Source organism: Pristiophorus japonicus, chromosome 7 (assembly GCF_044704955.1).
Source record: "Pristiophorus japonicus isolate sPriJap1 chromosome 7, sPriJap1.hap1, whole genome shotgun sequence".
NCBI classification, from domain to species: Eukaryota; Metazoa; Chordata; class Chondrichthyes; family Pristiophoridae; genus Pristiophorus; species Pristiophorus japonicus.
Window position 1 is genome coordinate 139,745,246 of NC_091983.1, and position 24,116 is coordinate 139,769,361.

At 45.5% G+C, this 24,116-nt stretch overlaps 1 protein-coding gene across 4 annotated transcripts in view; it reads right to left on the reverse strand.

Annotated features, from left to right (window-relative positions):
* Window positions 1-24,116, reverse strand: part of LOC139267291 (cytosolic carboxypeptidase 2-like) — a 438,496-nt gene that overhangs the window by 115,576 nt on the left and 298,804 nt on the right. For all 4 annotated transcript variants that reach the window (XM_070885365.1, XM_070885363.1, XM_070885364.1 and 1 more), the window contains 2 exons: window positions 2,132-2,286; window positions 537-691 (listed from right to left, as the gene is read on the reverse strand). In XM_070885365.1, the coding sequence (XP_070741466.1) occupies window positions 537-691; window positions 2,132-2,286 (310 nt within the window). The remainder of the gene's footprint in view (window positions 1-536; window positions 692-2,131; window positions 2,287-24,116) is intronic.

Consider the following 24,116-nt stretch of genomic DNA (forward strand, 5'->3'; position numbering starts at 1 on the left):
AACCGGGACATTCAGTTTTAGCGACCCATGAGGGGAGTGGAGCGCTAAGGGACACATTCCACACTCCTCTTCGGGTACTAACCCTGATTCCTGGGGCGGTAGCGCTGCTTCACAACTGAAGTTTTGGCACTAGGAGACCGGCATCCTCGCGCCTAAAGGGAAGGTCCGATGGACTACCTGAGGACTGGAAAAAAATGGCCCGAAGCTTCTTTGAAGACAGTTGCACACCAATCAAGGTGAAATAAGCGCACAATAATTAGATGGAAATTCAAAAATTGCAACTTATGGACACCCACCTGCCCAGCTTTATCGCTCCAGGAGGTTGGGGAACAGGCTGGTGCTTTGGATGCCCAGCAATAGGCTCCTGTAAAATTGCAGTGGACAGACCGACCCCATTTTGAAGTAATTATTGCTTCGTTAACATTGATTTTATTCAACCCTATAGATTTTAGCCCATTAGTAAGTCCCATAGATTTTATCCCATTAGTAAACCCCATGGACTTTATCCCGTTAGTTAACTGGGAATTCCCACTTACTATCTGGAACTCTAAGCAGTAGTGCTGTACACAAGGAAAAAGATTGTTGAAGATTTTCTTATTCCATGGTTTATACGTGATGTGATGCCCTGTACGAAACCAGCCGATTCTTTGCTCTTTCGCATCTTTTTCTGAGTAAGCCAAAGGTTTCATTCCTAATAGAAAAATAAACAGGAATAAAAGCAGGAGTAAACACAGTGGACTTTAAATGAAAGGTTATGTGCCAGTAAATGTACCCGATTGCCTCTTTGTTCATGTTCCCTATACTTTGCAATGAGCACATCAGCAGCTCATCCCTCTCCAAGAAATGCCATGGCCTACTGGAATACCATTGTAAAAATGCTATCTTCTGATTCATAAAAAATTCAATATCTGTGGAACAGCACAAATTACTTTTCATAGAATTATACAGCACAGAAAGGAAGCCATTTGGCCTATCATGCCTGTGCTGGCTTTTTGAAAGAGTTGTCCAATTAATCCCAGCCCCTGTTTTTTCCCCATAGCCCTGTAACAGTTTCTCCCAATCCACTCAATCAAAACCCCTCAGAATTTTGAACACTTCTATAAAATCGCTCCTTACCCTTCTTTGTTCTGAGAACAATCCCAGCTTCTCCAGTTTCGCCACATAACTGAAGTCCTTCAACCTTGGTATAATTCTGTAAATCTCCTCTGAACCCTCCCCAAAGCTTTAATGCAGTGAACTTTTCACTTCACTATGCCCAAATTAGGAACCAGTGAATTTCATTTTACATCAAGATGAGTCTGAATATTTCTATGTTTGAGTTTTTAATTATCGCTTCATTGCTGTAATTGTCTTTTCCTCAATTCAGATGCAGCTTTCTACCTTTCAATTCGATTTAACTGGATGTTTATCCTAATTATACATGTTTAACTTGCTGTTCTGGTTTCATAAATGGATATACCCCTCACATCCCTACTTCCCACAGTTTCTCAAGACAGTGTTTGTGCAAAATCCCAGGTCCCTGCCCTCTCCGCTCATACATTGACGGTGGCCCAGTCTGATGCCTCATTATATCTGTCATTGTTGAATGTTTATCCCCAAGAATGTTAGTTCTCCTGTGTGATGTTTGCTACTGCCTATGGTGATTCATTTAGAGGGCAAAATTCTGCATTTTTAAAATATTGATCAAACAGTTGTCTTTTGGAACTAAAAATATACATGTATTCTATGGTAGGTATACCAATGTCAGTTTTCATGAGATGCACACTATACTTGACTGGGAGTCCATTATAGGGTAGATTGTACATAGTCCATAGATGCAGAGAGCTTGATGGACCAAATGGATACTTCTTCGATGTTTTCTCCTGATCATTTGGAAGTGGAACAATAGCCCAATTATTAACTGTAAAAGATAAACTGTTTTAGTGATGATGGTTAAGGGATGAATGTTGGCCCAGGACACTGGGGAGAATTCCTCTTTTCTTCTTCGAAATAGGGCCATTTTCTTTTTAATGTCCACTGTGGTTTGACGTTCCATTCAAAAGACCGCACCTCCGATAGTCCAGCTAGCTATGGCCTTCAAGGTTAACACTGAATGAAAAATGTGAATCGTATTCTACAAAACACAGCTTACCATAATTATAAAGGCTATCCTTTTTCAGCAAGTTGACAATCTTGAATTTGTAGGTGACACTTGTCACTGTGTTCTGAATCCGAAAGTAATACCATTGGGTATGTCTGCTGGTGAACATATCTACTGCCAGCATCAAATCATACTCATATTGACCTCTGTAGGCAGAGATAGACAATTCATTTGTTTTTAAACAACAACAACAACAACAACACCTTTAACATAGTAAAATGTCCCAAGACACTTCACAGGAGTGTTTTAAGACAAAACAAATAAATTTGACACCGAGCCACATAAGAAGAAAGTATGGCAGATGAACAAAAGCTTAGAGCATAAAATTATAAGAAATAAGAGGAGGAGTAGGCTATTCGACCCCTCAAGCCTGCTCTGCCATTGAATAAGATCATGGCTGATCTGATCATGGGCTCAACTCCACTTCCTTGCCCGCTCCCCATAACCCTTCACTTCCTTATTGCTCAAAAATCTGTCTATCTCCACCTTAAATATATTCAATGACCTAGCCTTCACAGCTCTCTGGGGCAGAGAATTCCACAGATTTACGACCCTCTGAGAGAAGAAATTCCTCCTCGTCTCAGTTCTAAATGGGTGACCCCTTATTCTTAAACTATGCCCCCTAGTTTTAGATTCCCCCACGAGTGGAAACATTCTCTCTGAATTCACCTTGTTAAGTCCCCTCAGTATCTTGTGTTTCAATAAAATCACCTCTCATTCTTCTGAATTCCAATGAGTATAGGTCCAACCTACTCAACTCCTGCCCGCTTCCCATAACACTTTACTCCCTTTCACAGCACCTTCATGTTAAAGTTATTTTATTTGGCAGCGTGACGTATAATTATGTGCCATGGGTGAATATTTAAATCTTGTTTGAGATGTTCTTTTGTAACGTTAGTATGCTGCAACGCAAGAGAACATTGGCCACACACAGTGCCTGTACTTAAAGTGAAACTCAACACCAATGTTTTTTTTATGTGAAATTTTATTAACTTCGATATGAATAAAATCCTCTGGCAAATATTTTGAATTATTCATTGGTGTTTTATGGAAAAATACAACAAATAATTCATAATATTTCAGCACAGCAGATTTCTCCCTCCATCACCTCCCTACCCATATTACTTCTCAATACAAAGCATTCTGGGATGAGTGTAAAAATAAAGCAGTTTGCGTGTCATATGGGTGTCCTGTAAAAATAGTTTTACCACAAAATGTTCTACAGAATTTTGGCTTGTAAAAGAATAAGACCAGACTTACCTTTCGAGCCAAAATTCTGTGGAAATTTTATAGCACAGCTACAGAACAGAAGGTTGGCTACAATTTTTTGTCCCATACCCCTACAAACCTGAAGGTCAAATAATTCATGTTGTAAACTGAATTCTTTCCACAATACAGCAGAATGTATCTCCGAACATCTGGTAGTAGATTGCATCTGTGAGCAAACATGAAATTATAAATTTGGGATAAAAATGGGAAATGTTCCCAAACTAAGCCTTGAACTGAAGCTCCCTTCTGTGTTTACTCTCAGACTCAAACCTTTTGCATGAGCTCCACTCTCAAATCTCTTATACCATGAATTTGTGGTTGGATCTGCCACATCTATTGTTGCCTCCCATGAATAATTACCACCTCGATTAGTGTCTTTATAGTTTTGACCATTACATAGGTACTCACAGAAGAAAAGTTTTAAAGTGAAGTTTAACGAAAAGCAATCACCATTCGTGTGGAAGTGCAATACCTGCAGGCACATGGAAGCTATGGGCTAGACTTTCCACTAGGTAGCTAAGGCCCCAAAAAATGGGCCATGTTCCAGTGATGTGGGACGTCTCGGCCTTGCTGATCGCCGGCACAAGGCCCATTTTTTTTTGTTGCAATTTTCCACTCGGCCTTACCCCGGCGATGTCAGATGGGTGATATAATTTTTCGGCGATCTCATGATCACCCACTGAAAGTGGAAGTCAAAGAAGAAAAAACAGCTTCCCTAGCAACACTATTCTGCGCATGTGTGGGATGTTGTTTTGAGATTGATTTTCTTTGCTGCATTTTGAGAGGTCAGGGGTCATCACACATGCTCAGAAGCACAGGGAGGGTCAGAGAGAGAGAGAGAAAGAGAGGAAGGAGGCTTTTGAGTTCGGTGGCAGTGAATCTTGTATTTGAACATAAAAATAACTAATCTAAAAGCTCTTTGGCTTATTTTTTTGAATTTCAAATAATTATAAGTATAATTAGATTTGTGGTAACAATATTTTAATCCTGAAATATTGCAATTTATAAAAAAAATCAAAATGGAGGGAGAAAGTGAGAGGAGAAGGGCTAAACCCTTTAGCGAGGAGGCCAACGAGGCCCTCATAAATATTGTCAGCACAAGATGGGAAGACTTGCCACGGGGTGGGCATGGGAAACCTCCACCCCGTGCACATAAGAGAATATGGGCTGAGATTGCCGATGTGGTCACATCGGCATCCAACGAAGTGCGCACACCAGACCAGTGCCATAAAAAATGGAACCGCCTGCTGGCAGCAGCCAAAGTAAGTTGAAATTTATATTTAAAATCATACATATGTATTATTTGAATGGTGTATGGAAATTTTAATTAGAATTTCGATGTCATTTTGTTGCAGTATAAAATAATTAAATTATGAATTAATTTATGCACCCTAACACTAAGTTGAATCTTATATTATGAAATATTATTCATATGCAATGCAATGCTAATTTTTAATTGAACATTTAAATCTGTCAGTCTTAAATGTTTAAAACCAAGTCCATTAGCTTATGCCGTGCAATGTTATCTTATCATTTACAGAAGAAGATATCTATCAACCGTTCAGAGCAAAGGAAGACAGGCAGCAGCTCTGCTACGGTTCATATTCTCAATGAATACGAGGAGCTTGCGGTCGCCTTGGTGGGGCCTGAAAGCCGTTCGGTCACGACCCGTGGTGTGGCTGAACCTACCCTTGAGTCTCGTGAGGAATGGGAACTGTGCACTGTATCAAACATTACTAAATACATACTAAAAATATCTTAGTTACGCATGTAATGTTATTCAATTATAATGCAATTTGATATATAATTTTGATGTACTCTTGATTTACGAATGAGGTCATATTAGCCCTGGTGAACCCTTTTGCATATGCGGTATTGAAAAGTATTGTAATGTTTTGGGTTATTGAAATATTGATATGTATTGATATGTATTGTTATAAGTTGTTTAGAAATTTCATTTGTCTTTCTAAGGTCAAGTGTCCATAGAGTCAATGGAGACATCCGCTACTCCTGAGCCTTCAAATATCTCACAGGAGGAAGAGGAGAAATAGGAGGAACTGCTGACTCATGTTGAGCAAGAGCAAGAGGAGGAGGAGGAGGAGGAAGATGACAAAAAAATTTGTGCGGCGGGTGGGGGGGGGGGGAGGGGGGCGGGAAAAGAACCTGCGGCCATCTCTATTGAGATGGATGATGCACCGGGACCAAGCGGTGTGCAGGTGGTGAGGCCAAGGCACATAACGTTGCAAACGCCGACCCCACGGAGGTCGGGTCAGCGGGGTAAGCAATCACCTACCATGGAGGGCCAGACAGAGAGCTTATTATCCCTGTGCAGGGAGACGGTCGCGATCGGTCGCGGCCTTATCCAGGATTTTGCGGGTTTCTCCGCAAACTGGAGCCAGTTCTCCACGAACTGGAGCCAGTTTCCAGCAACCTGGAGTGAGTTCTGCACAAACTTCTCGAACTGGTCTTCTGAGCAAGCACAGACTGCACGCGAGACGTTGGAGGCCATTTGGCAGCAGGCAGCCGCAACCAATGCCCTACGGCATGTGTTGCTGGCTGGACACGGCGCTGCACCCCAAGGTGTCGTGTCAGCTCACAGCGAGACCCCGAGCACGCAAATGAGTACGGAGGTCACAGTTCCTCCTGACTCTGAAGTGGAGCGTCAAGCTTCTGCTTCCACTCCGTCACCTCCACCACGGCAGGAAGTCTTGCCGTCCCACACTGTACAACGCGTTCATGTTGGTCCGCGTAGACCAAAATGGGTGGGTGGGGTACGAATACGGGGTGGAACAGGACCTGGAGGGAAACGTTGCTGCAGGTAGGGAGGGGGGAGTGTTTTTCAAAAGTTTCAATGTTCAATGTTCAACTGTTTTTTTCTTATTTTGTTAATTGTTAACATTTTGGGGATTTGAGGGAAGGGTGGGTTGGGGCGGAGGCGGGGTGAGGGTTGGAGGGAGGGTGTTGTTAAATAGTTTATTAAAATTTCTTTTTATATCTTTGTTAATAAAAAAAAATCTTTAATTCAACAAATTTTGTGCCTTCTCTCTCAGTTACATTAGTTATCAAATTTACAGTTGTTCATCCTTATTTGTTTATTCTTTTATTATAGCAGTACTTTACTTAAACTTTTCTTAAACTAAGCATTAATGCTGATGATAGGCCAGTGCAGGCAAGACAACAAGGAGACCCCACACAAATGAAACTTTTGATTAACCCTAACTGTAAATGAACATTTGAATATCCACAATGATAGTTCATGCGAAGCGTTCATTAATGAGCTGCTGACGCAACAGCTTAGCGGTCGTGTAACTGCCACTGGTCTTCGGAAGGGGGCTGGTGGTACCGGTACTAGATCGCCAGGCTGATTGAGCTCCCCTATGTCCTCGCCTGACTCCTCTTCTGACTCTTCCTCCTCTTCATCCTTGCCGGCTGGCTCTTCTGTCTTCCCTCCTTCTGGAGGTGGACCTGCAGCCCGATCTGGCATTACTTGTCCTCTCTTTGTAGCTAGGTTATGCAACATGCAACACACCACAATAAACTCAGCGACCTGGTCAGGGTGGTACTATAGGCTGCCTCCAGAATGATCCAGGCATCTGAAGTGCTGCTTTTGGACTCCAATTGTCTTTTCAACGATGTTGCGAGTCGCCATGTGACTTTCATTATACCGTTTCTGTGCTTCAGTGATGGGATTACACAGAGGGGTCATCAGCCAACTGGCAAGGCTATACCCTTTATCCCCCAGCATCCAACCGTGACCTTCTGGCTGATTGATAAACAGGTCAGGGATAGTACAGTCATGTAAGATGTGCGCATCATGGATGCTGCCAGGAGATGTAGCATTCACTGTTAAAATTGTTTGATTGTGGTCGACAACAAGCTGCACATTTAGTGAGTGGAACCCCTTTCTGTTACGAAACACCTCCGTGTTCTTTAAGGGTGCTTTCAGGGCAATGTCTGTGCAGCCTATTGCTCCCTGTACCTTGGGGAACTGTGATATCCTGTAGAAACCCAAAGCCCTCTTGGTCTGTGCCTCCCTGGTCATTGGGAAGCTTATGAAGTCCATCCTGCGAGCGTAAAGAGCTTCAGTCACCTGTCGAATGCAGCAGAGTGTAGCATGCTGAGAGATATGGCAGATGTCGCCAGCTGAAGCCTGAAAAGATCCTGATGCGTAGAAGGCTAGGGCAGCAGTAACCTTCACCTCAACGGACAGTGCGGTTCTGATGGCGCTGGAAGGCTTCAGATCATCCTTGACGAGTTGACATATCTCATCGATGACCTCCTTCCGGAATCACAGCCTCCTAAGGCAAGCATTTTCAGACAAGTTCAGGTAAGATTGCTTTTCCAAGTACCTTCGTTGGCTATTTGGTCTCCTTCCTCCTCTGTCTTCGTCTCCGTCTACGCATTACTCTGCCACCTCTTTGATTGATCCTTTCAGTAACCAGTGTGTGAGCAGTTGCAATTAAAGGCAGGGAAAGCATAAGTCCCACATCACTATCAATAATTACTTTCACTAATTTTAATAATCTCCCTACTCTACTCTATACTCTATAATCTCTAATCACTGTACTCTGCACTCTCTGTACTCTCTACGCTGTATACCAGTCAGTTTGATAGGCCCCAACAATATCAGTAAATAACTTCACTATGTAAAAGCTATTTACAAAATAATTTCAATATATAAAAGCTATTTACCAAAAATAACTTGATAATACTTATTTATATTCCCTGTCCCAATATTCTGAGTACAATTATCTTTAAATTAACTCTCTAAATAACTCACAACTAATCCTCCACCCTTCCTCTGAAGTTCAAAATGGCGTCCGTGGTGCCCATTTCCTTCTGTTAGGCCCAGTAAAAGCAACTATTTCTCAGCACTCTTTTGGGCCTTGCATCGGCCCAGCGAAGTGCATGCTCGATGCCGAAACTTGGGATGGGCCTTGTGTGGACGATCATTTGGGCGATCATCTCGGTGATCAAAGTGGAAACTTAGGCATCTGTTTTTCCGGCGATGTTTTGTGCCTAGTTTCCACTTTTTGCTCAAAATGGGCGATAGAGGTCCATTTTGGGTGATAGATGGGCCATAGATTGACGATGTGAAGTGGAAAATCTAATCCAAAGTACCTCATGCACATGTGGGTTTTTTAACATATGCAACTGGGTTTATTTTTAATAGTAATTGATCGAAAAACAAGTCACATTTTTAAACCAAAAATGAGTGACACTGATTCCTAATAAGTGATGTTTGAAGTGCCTGCATACAGTGAACTACCTAAGCACTGTTTACTCCACATAGTGTCTCGCCCAAGCAGTATGACACTGGCCTCGCAAAGGAGGTCTCAACCCACTTGATTTTAGTGTACCCCAGGGTCAGTCGAGTCCTGCGTGCAGAGCTATAATGTATTTTTGTCTCAGTGAGCACCTGAAACCACTTTACATCCAATTAAATGTGACTGTATAACTGTAGCCTAAGAATTTAGCCAGCTTCAATTACAGACTTATAGATAGATAGGGAATTGCAGTTAATTCCTCTCAATCCTCAGTGAAAATAAAAGTGCAGGTACCCACATCTTTTGAAGCAATTGTCTATTAGTTGTTATTTTTAGTTAATTTCTTCGGGTGATCTGAATTTGAGATAATAGCTGAATAAGGATTTGAACAGATTACATTGTGCTCCACGTGTAAAGTAGAGGTTTTTTGACATGTCTATGTGGGCTTGACTACTCCAACCCCTGGCTGGCCTCCCACATTCTACCCGACGTAAACTTGAGGTCATCCAAAACTCGGCAGCCCATGTCCCAATTCGCACCAAGTCCTGCTCACCCATCACCCCTGTGCTCGCTGACTTATATTGGCTCCTGGTTAAGCAACGTCTCAATTTCAAAATTCTCATCCTTGTTTACAATTCCCTCCATGGCCTTGCCCCTCCCTATCTCTGTTATGGAAACATAGAAACATAGAAAATGGGAGCAGTAGTACCATTCGGCTCTTCGAGTCTGCTACGCCATTCAGTATGATCATGGCTGATCTTTATCTACTTCGGCTTCACAATCCCCTCCCTGAGAAGTATGCGCTCCTCAAATTCTGGCCTCTTGAGCATCCCTGATTATAATCATTCAACCATTGGTGGCCGTGCCGTCAGCTGCCTAGACCCGAAGCTCTGGAACTCCTTCCCTAAACCTCTCTGCCTCTCTACCTCTCATTCATCCTTTAAGATGCTCCTTAAAACCTCCTGATCTTAAATAAAGGTGATTACAAAGGTATAAAGGCAGAGTTGGCGAAAGTGGACTAGGAAAGTGTAAGACGGTTGATAAGCAGTTGCAGATATTTAAGGAGATATTTCATAACTTTCAACAAAAATATATTCCAGTAAGAAGGAAAGACTTTAAGAGAAGGAAATACCATCCATGGCTAACTAAGCAAGTAAAGGATGGTATCAAACTGAAAACAATATCATACAAAGTGATCAAGATTAGTGGGAGAACAGAGGATTGAGAATTTTTTTTAAATCAGCAAAGGATGACTAAAAAAATGAATAAAAAGAGGGAAGATAGATTATGAGAGTAAATGAGCAAGAAATATAAAAACAGACAGTAAGAGCTTCTACAGGTATATAAAAAGGAAGAGAGTAGCTAAAGTAAATGTTGGTCCTTTAGAGGATGAGACTGGGGAAATGGCAGAGACTTTTGTATCGGTCTTCACGGAAGAAGACACTAAAAACATCCCATTAATGCATAATCAAGGGGCTATAGGGAGGGAGGAACTTAAAACAATCACTATCACTAAAGAAAAAGTACTCGGTAAAATAATGGGACTAAAGGTGGACAAGTCCCCAGGACCCGATGGCTTGTATCCCAGCATCTTAAAAGAAGTGGCTGCAGAGATAGTGGATGCATTGGTTGTAATCTACCAAAGGTCCCTAGATTCTGGAGAGGTGCCAGCGGATTGGAAAACCGCAAATGTAACACACCTATTTTAAAAAAAGAGGCAGACAAAAAGCAGGAAACTATAGACTGGCTTCAACATCAGCCTGATTGTCTGGGCCGATGTCAGTGTCCGCCTCCTTGCCCTCCTGTTCCTCTCTCTGGTGAGGTGGACTGTCAGACTCATCAGGCAATTCTTGTCCCCTCCTGATAGCCAAGTAGTGAGGCATGGAGCACACCACCACGAATTGAGCTACCTGCTCAGGGTGTTATTGGAGGTCGCCTCCTAAGTGGTCCAGACATCTAAAGAGCTGCTTCAGCACTCCAATGGTTTTCTCCACGATATTGCAAGTTGCCCTGTGCCTCTCGTTGTATCGCTTCTCGGCCTCGGTGTGGGTGTCACGCAGTGGGGTCATCAGCCAGGTGGCGAGGCCATATTCTTTGTCCTCAAGCATCCAGCATTGACCTTGTGACTCATTGTTAAACAAGTCAGATACAGTGCTCTCATGCAGGATGTGAGCATCATGGATGCTGCCCGGAAATTGAGCATTCACTGCCAGTATAATTTGCTGGTGGTCGACAACCAGTTGGACATTCAGGGAGTGGAATCCCTTGCGGTTCCTGAAAACCTCTGCATCCTGAAAAGATGCCCGCATCGCGATATGCGTACAGTCTATTGCTCCCTGCACCTTGGGGAAGTTTGCAATTCTGGAGAATCCTAGAGCCCTCTCACTCTGTGCCTCCCTGGTCATAGGGAAGCTGATCAAGTCCCTCCTACATGCGTACAGGGCTTCAGTGACCTGTCTAATGCAGCAATGTGTGGCATGCTGAGACAGTCTGCAAATGTCGCCAGCTGAGGCCTGAAAAGAACCCGAGGCATAGAACGACAGTGCCGCGGTGACTTTGACCTCGACGGACTGTGCAGCACAGATGGTGCTGACAGGCTGCAGATTGCCCCTTATCAGCTGGCATACCTCAGTGATAACCTCTTTGTGGAAGCGCAGTCTCCGAAGGCAGGTGGTATCGGGCAAGTCACGGTAAGAATGCTTCTCCTTGTACTTGCCGGAGGTGTAACGTCTGGTCCTCCTCATCTATCTGTCACTTCTTACATTGAGCACATAATACAGTGGAGCATTCCTTTGGCAATCTCAAATCTGCTGCATGTATTTGGTCACCAAGAGAGGGTGAGAAAGGACAGGCCTCATTACAGTAACTCTCTGTTTTCCACCGATTGTTCACAAACAAGGAATGTCCCGACGAATGCACTTCTTCAATTGCAATCGGTCACAGTATGGTCAAGATGTTTTTACAGATGTTAACGTCAACTCCAACGACCTGCAGAGTACATCTGAACTCCGCTGAGTTTGAAGCACAGCAGCCTTTTAAAGGATGTGACATGTGATGTAGAATATGGTGACCATAACGCTGTGATTAGTTCCGGTTAGTTCCACTTTTTGTGGGCAGTTTTTTGGGCGAGCGATATGTGTGCGAGGTGGTGAAATTGACGATGGGCAATCTCCATGGCCGCTAGTTTGGGTAAATATGCTCTTTACGACAAAAAACAGTGGGCGGGCGTTAATATTAAATCTCGGCGTTCATTCCGTGTGGAAAGTAACGCTGGCCGATATTATAGCGTTGAATTCGCCCATTCTGCTGATTCTGCCCCCAAAAAGTGGGCGTTAATATTTGTTCTTGACGTGAAGCACATGGGGAAAGTAACGCTCAGCGATAATTTACCGAAAAATGCCCACCAGTTTCCATTTTGTGCCAAAATGGGCGCTATATGGGCGTTATGAGTAATTTCAGCAGTAAAATGGGCATGAAGTGGGCATTAAGCATGCAAAAAAAGTGGAGGTTCTAGCCCTATATTACTTAATTTGTCTGTATTGCTCAATTACAAAAAGGACAAAGGCTAATGTGCTTTCCTGACAAATCCAAACTGTTTTTCTATTCATTTTGGTTTTATTTCCAACAATGGTGTCATGATCCCTCTTTTCATGAAACCTACTTCTTACTCTCTGTGTATGTATTGTGATGTCTTATTTAAGTAAATCTTGGACAGACTCCTTGCTGCGGCAATTGCCCACCGCTGGAAACGGGGCGTACCTACCCTGTTTCTGGTGATTTTACCGTCGCGATGGACTGGAAGTCGGTCATAATGGGGGCGCATATGCAATGGTAAGCGGAAGTTGCACTCTAGAGGGGCGGAAGTTGGGGGCGGGCGGTGTGGCCGTGCTGTCAGTCATCAGTGTTAGGCTGATGACGTCATCACGGCGCCGCGTCACCACGGCACTTCCCTTCACTTAAAAGGGAGAGCCTGCGTGATTCTTTAAGTTTGGTCCACTGGGCCACCAGTAGGGTTTCGGCCGGGCGTGCCAGGCTGCCTGTTGGTGGCCCGGCCAAACCCGGGGAATAATTGTTGGCCTGACATGTAGTTGGCTGACAAAACAAAAACATGGCGGCAGCATTAGTAAGGCCTCCCCTTTAATGGGAGCCGCACCGCCATTTTACAAGGACTACAGCCTCACTGCACTGGCAGAGAAAAGCAGCTTTTCGCACCGCCAGGTGGAGGGGGACATCGGCAGTGCGTGTTCTTATGACGCACTTCGGTTGAATCAGCAGCAGCGGAGCAGTAGTGGGGAGCGGGTCACTGCCGGGATTCCGCAGGAGCAGAATTTAAAAAATGGCGGCCAATACACGATAAATCGGTGGCCGTTGCACTCCGCAGCGTGACTGCCGATTTACGGCAGTAACAGGCCTTAAGGGAAGGGGCAATTTTGGCCCCCTTGCTTGCTGTTTTAAATTTCTTATCATGTCTTACAATGCTATCCACTGATAGGAGAGTGTAATGACAGCATGACATGTTTACAGAGACAGTTTCTATTATAATTATGGATCTAGGAATTAGCAATGAAAAATAATTGGCAAGCAGTGCACACAAACCTAAGATTTTGACTTTATTATAGATGTGGTATGTTATTATTAATTGTCCTTCTTACTGTTTGAAGTTACACTGAATGGGCTAATCCTCTCTCCTTTCCTCATCTCAATTGTCCTCTTCAGTGGTATTGCTAAACTCACCGAACGAGTCCAATCTTTTGACTGATAAACTAATAAACATGCTATATAAGAAATAAGCTGGTCAGTGTTTGTATTTAAATATACATTAGCTCTTCTAATGAGGCAATGATCAAATTTTATATGTTGAAACATAAGCTTAGAAATGATCATTGGTGATATGTGTGGACCAGTCCTTAATGCATTTGCTTAACATTCTTTGGCTGGCAATTTTAGCTGAGTTGTTGACCCATTTCAAACCAGCAGGTTAACATCTGTGTTACAATAGTTGACAGAGAAACGTCTTACGAACATATTAGATAGTGCTTTTGGGGAAGTTTTAAACCAGCTTGGCAGGGGGATGGGAACCTGAGAATAGATTCAGTAGGGAGGGGAGTAAAGCTAGAATTAGGAAGCAAAAATGTAGAAAGTGAATTTGAAAGACAGAGGAAACAAGAGCTAGAAAGTAGCCAACAAGGAGGTCTGGCTGTACTAAATGGAATATACTTCAATGCAAAGAGTATAGCGAATAAGGCAGATGAGCTGAGAGCACAGGTAGACACTTGGGAGTATGATATTATAGCTATTACAGAGACATGGCTAAAGGAGGGGCAGGTATGGCAGCTCAATATTCCTGGTTACAGGATCTTCAGACAGGATAAAGAGGGGGTTAAAAAGGGAGCGCGGGTCGCGGTATTGATTAAAAAAACTAATACAGCTGTGAGGAGGGATGGTATGTTAGAGGGATCATCAAATGAGGTCATATGGGTCGCACTGAAAAACAAAAAAGGGGTGATCACACTGCTGGGAGTGTACTATAGACCCCCAAACAGTGAGAGGGAGATAGAAGAGCAAATATGTATCAAATTTCTGAGAAGTGCAAAAACTGTAGGTCAGTAACAGAGGATTTGAACTATCCAAATAATAACTGGGACAAAATTTGTGTGAAGGGTATAGAGGGTGTGGAATTCCTAAAATGCATCCAAGAGAACTTTTTTAGTCAGTATGTAGCAAGCCCAACACGGGAGAGAGCGGTTCTGGATTTAGTTTTAGGAAATGAAGCTGGGCAGGTGGAAGGGGTATCAGTGGAAGAGCATTTAGGTACTAGTGACCATAATTTAGTTAGATTCAAGGTAGTTATGGAAAAGGACAAGGATAGACTAGGAATAAATATTCTAAATTGGAGAAAAGCCAACTTTGCTAAGCTGAGAGGTGATCTGGCCATAGTGGTCTGGAAACAGTTACTATAAGGTAAATCAGTGTCAGAGCAATGGGAGGCATTCAAGGAGGAGATACATAGGGTCCAGGCCTTAAAGAAAAAGGGTGTGACTAACAAATCTAGAGCCCCTTGGATGTCGAGGGACATACAGGGTAAGATAAAGAAAAAAGGAAGGTTTATGACAGATAACAAGGGCTAAATACTGCAGAATCTCTGGAGGAGTGTAGAAAGTCCATGGGTGAAATTAAAAAAGGATATTAGGAAAGCAAAGAGTGAGCATGAAAAATTCTTGGCAAATAAAATCAAGGAAAACCCAAAGATGTTTTATAAATATGTTAAGAGCAAGAGGATAATGAAAGAAAGGGCAGGGTCTATCAGAGACCATGCGGGTAATATGTGTGTGGAGGCAGAAGATGTGGGTACTATCGAGGAGAAGTGTGAAATATTAGATGAAATAAACATAGTGAAAGAGGAGTATTAAGGGGTTTAACAGCTTTGAAAATGGATAAGTCCCCAGGCCCGTATGAAATGTATCCCAGGCTGTTAAGCAAAGCAAGAGAGGAAATAGCAGAGGCTTTGACGAACATTTTCCAATCATCTCTGGCTTCAGGTGTAGTGCCAGAAGACTACAGGACTGCTCATGTGGTACCTATGTTTAAGAAGCGAGAAAGGAGTAGACCGAGTAATTACAGACCAGTGAGCCTAACTTCTGTGGTGGGAAAATTATTGGAAAAAATCCTGAAGGACAGGAGAAATCTTCACTTAGAAAGACACAGATTAATCAAGGACAATCGGTATAGATTTGTTAAGGGAAGGTTGTGTCTGACTAACGGGATTACATTTTTCGACGAGGTAACCAGGAGGGTCGATGAAGGCAAAGCATATGATGTAGCGTATATGGATTTTAGCAAAGCTTCTGATAAGGTCCCACATGGCAGCCTGGTCACAAAAATAAAAGTCCATGGGATCCAGGGCAAAGTGGCAAGTTGGAGCCAAAATTGACTCAGAGGCAGGAAGCAAAGGGTAAAGGTTGATGGGTGAATTTGCGACTAGAAGGATGTTTCCAGTGGGATTCCGCAGGGCTCAGTACTAGGTCCCTTGCTTTTTGTGATATACATCAATGATCTAGACTTGAATACAGGGGGCATTATTAAGAAGTTTGCAGACGATACTAAAATCGGCTGTGTAATTGATAATGAAAAAGAAAGCTGCGGACTGCAGGAAGACATCAATCAACTGGTCAGATGAGCAGAACAGTGGCAAATGGAATTTAATCCAGAGATGTGTGAGGTAATGTGTAGTGTCCTTACACCTTTCTATAGAATCACACAAGGCATGTACTGCAGACAAGGTCACTACGTGATCTGAACCTTTATTCCCAGGACCAACAAGTGCTGACCCTGCGTGGGACCTCCCTTTATATACCTGGATGACCAGGTGAGGAGTGTCTCCCACAAGTTCACCCCTTTTGGTCAAGGTGTGCATTACTCAGGTGCATACATTGTACAGTGTTGTTACATAAAGGTTACAGTTATGTGAAGGTTACAAACATGACATCACCTCCCCCCAACGTCTTTGGGTCAAAGATTGAGTCTTTCAGGCGGTCAACGCTCTCTCGTGGAGCGCCACAGTTGGGGCTCTGGTGGTTGGGCTTTGGCATGTGTCTCTGTCGCCTGAGGTGATTCCAGCCTGTCCAGGCTGGTCGCAGGGACTGTGCATGCTGGTGAATGTCCTTGTTGCTCATTCACTGGCAGTGGTGTAGGTGACATCTCATGATCTTCCTCAGGTTCCTCAGTGTCCATGCTGAACCTTTTCTTTACTTGGTCCAGATGTTTGCGGCATATCTGCCCATTGTTACGTCTGACCACTATGACCCTATTCCCCTCTTTGCCAATTACAGTACCTTCAAGCCACTTGGGTCCCAAAGCATGATTGAGAACGAATACAAGGTCATCGATTTCTATGCATCTCCCCACTGAGTTGCGATCATGGCATTCGATTTGGGACTGGCGCTTTCCCTCAACAATGTCTGACAGGGCTGGATGAATGAGGGACAGCCGCATTTTTAGCGTGTGTTTCATGAGTAGTTCCGCGGGCGGGACTCCCGTGAGTGAATGCGGCCGGGACCTATAGGCCAGCAGGAGGTACTGAAGGGAGGGGCCTTGAATCCGGAGCATGCCCTGTTTTATGATTTGAACCACACATTCCGCCTGGTCATTGGAAGTCGGCTTGAATGGTGCTGTCCTGACGTGTTTGATACCATTACCCGACATAAACTTCCTGGAATTCATAGCGAGTGAAACAGGGGCAGTTGTCGCTAACCAGGATGTCCGGCAAGTCGTGGGTTGCGAAGACCGTACGCAGACTCTCCACGGTGGTGGATGTCGTGCATGAATTCAATATGATGCACTCGATCCACTTCGAGTCTGCATCGACAACACATCAGGAACATTTTTCCCATGAACGGGCCCGCGTAGTCTACGTGAATACGTGACCATGGCCTTGTGGGCCAGAGTCACGGGCTGAGTGGGCCTCCCTGGGGGCATTGCCCAGCTGAGCACACGTCGTGCACCTGTGAACCCAGTGTTCCAGGTCTGAGTCAATTCCCGGCCACCATACATGTGACCGGGCAATGGCCTTCATTAGCACGATGCCTGGGTGCTTGCTGTGGAGTTCCCTGATGAACGCTTCCCTTCCTTTCTGGGGCATGACTACCCTGCTGCCCCATAGCAGGCAGTCGGCTTGGATGGAGAGCTCGTCCATCCGTCTGTGAAACGGCCTGACCTCCTCGGGGCACGCTCCGTATGTGGGCACCCAATCCCCGGTCAGGACACATTTCTTTACCAGGGATAGGAGGGGATCTCTGTTGGTCCAGATTTTGATCTGGCGGGCTGTGATGGGGGAGCCTGCGGTGTTGAAAGCCTCAACAGCCATGACCATCTCAGCGCTTTGCTCCGATGCCCACTCGGTGGTCACCAGTGGGAGCCTGCTGAGCGCATCAGCGCAATTTTCGGTGCCTGGCCGATGCCGTATGGCATAGTCATACACAACCAGCGTGAGAGCCCACCGCTATATGCGAGCTGACACATTGGCATTGCTGTCGGACAACAGGGATGTTAACTGTTTGTGGTCCGTTTCTAACTCGAACCTTGTGCCAAAATGGTACTGGTGCATCTTTTTCACTCCATAGACACATGCGAGTTCTTCCTTTTCAACGTCCCCTATACCCGTTCTGCTTGGGAGAGCGACCTGGAGACATAAGCCATAGTTGGAGTTGGCCCTCATCATTACTCTGCTGCAACATGCACCCAACCCAATAGGATGATGCATCACATGTTAAAACCAGTTTCTTACAGGGGTTGTACAAGGTCAACAGCTTGTTAGAACAAAGCAGATTCTGCGCCCGATTGAAAGCCCATTCTTGACAGTCCCCCCAAAACCATTCACAACCCTTACGCAGGAGCACATGCAGCGGCTCCAGCAATGTGCTTAAGTTAGGCAGAAAGTTCCCGGAGTAGTTCAAAAGTCCCAGAAATGACCGCAACTCTGATGTGTTGCCAGGCCTGGGTGCATGACGGATCACCTCCGTTTTGGATTCGGTAGGTCGGATCCTGTCTGCGGCAACCCTCCTGTCCAAATACTCGACCTCTGGGGTCAAAAACACACACGTGGACTTCTTTAGTTGCAAGCCTACCCAGTCCAGTCGGCGTAGCGCCTCCTCCAGGTTGTGGAGGTGTTCCTCGGTGTCTCGACACGTGATTAGGATGACATCTTGGAATATGATTGTTCCAGGGATGGATTTAAGCAAGCTTTCCATGTTCCTCTGGAAGATAGCGGCCGCTGAACGAATGCCAAATGGACACCTGTTGTAAACGAATAGCCCCTTGTGTGTAGTGATGGTGGTCAGAAGCTTGGATTCTTCAGCCAGTTCCTGAGTCATGTAGGCTGAAGTGAGGTCCAACTTGGTGAACAGCTTGCCACCTGCCAGCGTGGCAAAAAGATCCTCCTCTCTCGGAAGCAGGTATTGGTCCTGTAGTGACACTCGGTTGATGGTGGCCTTGTAGTCGCCACAAATCCTAACCGAGCCATCCGCTTTAAGGACAGGAACGATGGGGCTTGCCCAGTAACTGAATTCAACAGGCGAAATTATGCTCTCTCTTAGCAGCCTGTCCAACTCACTCTCAATTCTCTCATGCATCACATACGGCATGGATCTGGTTTTGTGGTGCACTGGTCTGGCGTCTGGGGTGATGCGTATCACTACTTTGGTGCCCTTAAAAGTCCCGACACCTGGTTGAAAAAGTGGCTCAAATTTCTGTCGGACCTGTGAGCATGAACTTCGCTCCACAGATGAAATGGCGTGCACATCCCCCCATTTCCAGTTCATCTCGGCTAACCAGCTCCTCCCCAAGAGCGCGGGACCATTCCCCGGGACAATCCAGAGTGGCAGCTGGTTCCTCGATCCATTGTGTGTGACCACCAAGTTTGCACTGCCTAGTACTGGGATGATCTCTCTGGTGTATGTCCGTAACTGCGTGTCAATGCGTTCCAGTTTGGGCCTGTTAGCTTTGAGTGGCCATAGTTTTTCAAATTATTGGGCACTCATAAGTGACTGGCTGGCTCCTGTGTCCAGCTCCATGCGTACTGGGATGCCATTTAATAGAACTTTCATCATCATAGGTGGCGTTTTGGTATACGAGCTGTGGACGTCTGCCACATTAACCCGCTGGACTTCAGCATCCATAGCTTTGCCCCAAGCATCATCCTGCCTTGCAGACCCCTCGTCTGGTTCCTCTGCCTCGTAAACTAGCCTCGCTATGGGCTTTCTGCACATTCTGGCCAGATATCCACTGAAGTTACAGTTTCTGCAGATAAATTGCTGAAACCTGCAGGTTTTCGCAGCATGTCTGCCACCGCACCTCCAGCATGAGCTGAGATTGTTGTGAATAAAGGAACTGTTAACAGGCATTCCTCTCTGATTGTCTCTTTGATTACTCCTGAGCACTCTGTTGCTGAGTGTCAGTGGTCCCATCCCGGGACGCATTGTCCCTTGTGATGGCGTGAATTGCCGATCCCCCTGCCATTGTCTCTGTTGCTGGCCCACCCTAGAGTCTGTTGCTGCCTGGGCGGTGTTGAATTGCCCTTGCCTGCCTGCGGGGTTCTGAATCTCGTTTACAATGTTAACTCCCTGGTCCACGTTGGAACCAGGGTTGCGCGCGTAAATTATCTTGGTCTCCTCTTCCCCTGCCATGAAGGTCTGAGCTATCAACGTTGCCCTTTCCAAAGTCAAGTCCTTGGTCTCAATAAGCTTCCTGAAAATCCCGACATGACCAATGCCCTCAATGAAGGAATCCCTTAACATCTCCCCCCGCAGGCGTCTGTGAACTTACAGAGGCTGGCCAAACGCTGAAGGTCCGCAACAAAATCCGATATGCTTTGTCCCTCCCGATGCCGGTGTGTGTAGAACTGGTGCCGGGCCATGTGTATACTGCTCGCTGGTTTGAGGTGCTCACCGATCAGAGTGCTGAGCTCTTCAAAAGACTTGTCCGCCGGCTTCTCGGGTGTGAGCAGATCTTTCATCAGCGCATACGTCTTGGATCCACAACTTGTCAGTAGATGCGCCCTCCGCTTGTCAGCCGCTTCCTCTCCCAGCTAATCCTTCTTGACAAAGCTCTGCTGGAGCCTTTCAACGAAATCGTCCCAGTCCTCACCAACACAGTACTGTTCATCTGTGCTACCGGTGGCCAACCTCATGGGTCGTTGATTCCCATTTCTTGTCGCCAAATGTAGTGGCCTGACACCTTACTATAGAATCACACGAGGCATGTACTGCAGACAAAGTCACTACGTGACCTGAACCATTATTCCCAGGACCAACAAGTGCTGACCCTGCGTGGGACCTCCCTTTATATACCTGGATGACCAGGTGAGGAGTGTCTCCTACAAGTTCAACCCTGTGGTCAAGGTGTGCATTACTCAGGTGTATACATTGTACAGTGTTGTTACATAAAGGTTACAGTTATGTGAAGGTTACAAACATGACATAATGCATTTGGGGTGGGCTAACAAGGAAAGGGAATACACATTAAATGGTGGGAAACTGAGAAGTGTAGAGGACCTTGGAGTGTGTGTCCACAGATCCCTGAAAATAGCAGGCCAGGCAGATAAGGTGGTTACAAAGGCATATGGAATGCTTGCCTTTATTAGCCAAGACAGAGAATACAAGAGCAGGGAAATCATGCTTGACAAATCTACTGGAATTTTTTGTGGATGTAACTAGTAGAGTGGACAAGGGAGAACCAGTGGATGTGGGGTATTTGGATTTTCAAAAGGCTATTGACAAGGTCCCACACAAGAGATTGTTGTGCAAAATCAAAGCACATGGTATTGTGGGTAATGTACTGACGTGGATAGAGAACTAGTTGGCAGACAAGAAGCAGAGAGTCGGGATAAATGGGTCCTTTTCAGAATAGCAGGCAGTGACTAGTGGGGTGCCGCAGGGCTCAGTGCTGGGACCACAGCTCTTTAAAATATACATTAATGATTTAGATTAAGGAATTGAGTGTAATATCTCCAAGTTTGCAGATGGCATTAAACTGGGTGACGGTGTGAGCTGTGAGGAGGATGCTAAAAGGCTATAGGGTGACTTGGACAGGTTAGGTGAGTGGGCAAATGCATGGCAGATGCAGTATAATGTGGATAAATGTGAGGTTATCCACTTTGGTGGCAAAAACACGAAGGCAGAATATTATCTGAATGGCGGCAGATTAGGAAAGGGGGAGGTGCAACGAGACCTGGGTGTCATGGTTCATCAGTCATTGAAAGTTGGCATGCTGGTACAGCAGGCGGTGAAGAAGTCAAATGGTATATTGGCCTTGATAGCTAGGGGATTTAAGTATAGGAGCAGGGAGGTCTTACTGCAGTTGTACAGGGCCTTAGTGAGGTCTCACCTGGAATATTGTGTTCAATTTTGGTCTCCTAATCTGAGGAAGGACGTTCTTGCTATTGAGGGAGTGCAGCGAAGGTTCACCAAACTGATTCCCGGGATGACGAGACTGACATATGAGAAGAGACTGGATCAACTGGGCCTTTATACACTGAAGTTTAGAAGGATGGGAGGGGATCTCATAGTAACTTTTAAGATTCTCACGGGAGTGGACAGGTTAGATGCGGGAAGAATGTTCCCGATGATGGGGAAGTCCAGAACCAGGGTGTCATGTATCTCACATGACTGTATATAACTGTATCTTACCATGCTATACATGACTGTAACTAGATATGACCTGCATACTTTACCACCAGGGGTGCACTTGCAGGCGACACTGCATACCTGTTCCATACAGGTATATAAAGGCAGGTCTCAGGCAAGTGTGGCACTCGAGAGCTGTGAAATAAAGGTGCAGGCCCAGAGTGACCTTGACTTCAGCATGTGCCTCGTGTAAGTCTGTATTGCAGGGTCAGGACTTTACAGTGGCGACTTTACGGGTTCACAGAATCAACAGAATGGCTACCAACGGCTCAGATGAGAAATACAATGCTGGAGACAATTGGGAGGACTTTATAGAAAGGCTCCAGCAAAGCTTTGTAACCAAAGACTGGTTGGGCGACGACAAGGCAGACAAGAGAAGAGTCCATCTCTTGACCAGCTGTGGCTCGAAAACATACGCCTTAATGAAGGATCTGCTGGCACCCGAGAAACCAGCAAGCAAGTCATTTGAGGAGTTGAGCACACTGGTGAGAGACCACCTGAAGCCAGCGAGCAGCTTACACATGGCCAGACACACGTTCTACAACTACAGACACTGTGTCGGCCAGAGCATACCTGACTTTGTGGCGGAATTTCGGAGGCTGGCTAGTTTATGTGAGTTCTCTGATGAACTAAGGAGAGAAGTACTAAGAGACTTTTTTATTGAAGGAATAGGCCACGCAGGCATATTCCGAAAGCTTACAGAGACCAAGAATTTGACCCTAGAGGCAGCAGCACTGGTCGCACAGACATTCTTGGCAGGAGAAGAAGAAATGAGGTTGATCTACACTGCTGGTATGACAACTGACGAAACATCGGAACAAGGGGTTCACAGCGTGAAACAAGCCGCTACCCCCACACACAGACAAAGGCAGGAGAGCAGGCCTTCAACAGCAGGCAGTGGCGCCAGAAGCCATCAAGGGCCACAGGAACGGCCGTTCACAACTCATCAACCCACAATGCAAGCAATCAACTACAGATTGAGAGAAGCTCAAGAGAGATCAGCCAGAAGCAGCTCATCCTTCGGAAACAATGGAAGCGGTCTGTGCTGGAGGTGTGGGGGAAGGCACTCAACAAGGGGGTGTCGATTTCAGCATGCTGTTTGCAGAAACTGAAACTATACAGGGCATCTGGCCCGCATGTGCAGAAACCAGCAGCTCGGCTGGTATATGAATTGGAAGGGTCGGAAAGCGGACCAGAAGACGGTGGGGACAGTGCCCGGGACGCCGGGGTACAGCGGGTCAACACGATCAATGTCCACTGTTCTTACAACAAGATGCCTCCAATAATGATGAGGGTCCTACTCAACGGGATACCCGTCAACATGGAACTGGACACGGGAGCTGGTCAATCTCTCATGAACGTCCAACAATTTGAACAGCTGTGGCCGCACAAAAGCAACAGACCAAAACTCACAAGGATCAACAGCAAACTAAGGATCTATACCAAAGAAATCATCCCAGTCCTTGGCAGCGCCATGCTCTCAGTCACACACAAAGGGACGGTGAACTGACTTCCCCTGTGGATTGTCCCCGGAGATCTCCCAGCACTTTTGGGGAGAAGCTGGCTGGCAAAACTAAATTGGAAGTGGGATGATGTTCACGCCATGTTGTCAGAGGAACGGACCTCCTGCTCAACAGTTCGAAGTCGTTTTGAACATCTCTTTCAGCCAGGGTGTGGGCACCTTCAAAGGGGCTAAAGTTAAAATCTACATCACACAGGATGCCAGACCGGTCCATCACAAGGCTAGAGCTGTGCCTTATGTGATGAGGGAAAAGATTGAACACGAACTGGACCGGCTTCTGTGGGAAGGCATTATCTCACCCATGGAATTTAGCGACTGGGCAAGTCCCATCATCCCCGTCATGAAGCCTGATGGATCCGTACGAATCTGTGGGGATTACAAGTCTACCATAAACAGAGTCTCCCTACAGGACCAATACCCGCTGCCCAGAGCGGAGAACCTATTTGCCACATTGGCTGGAGGAAAACTTTTCTCGAAACTAGATCTCACATCTGCGTATATGACGCAAGAACTGACCCAAGAGGCTAAGCTACTCACCACCATCAACACACATCGAGGCCTTTTTATGTACAATCGATGCCCATTCGGCATCAGGTCGGCAGCTGCTATATTCCAGTGCAACATGGAGAGTCTGCTCAAGTCCATCCCGGGGACGCTTGTGTTTCAAGATGACATACTCATCACGGGCAGGGACACCAACTCCCATCTCCGCAATTTGAAGGAAGTACTAAGTCGATTGG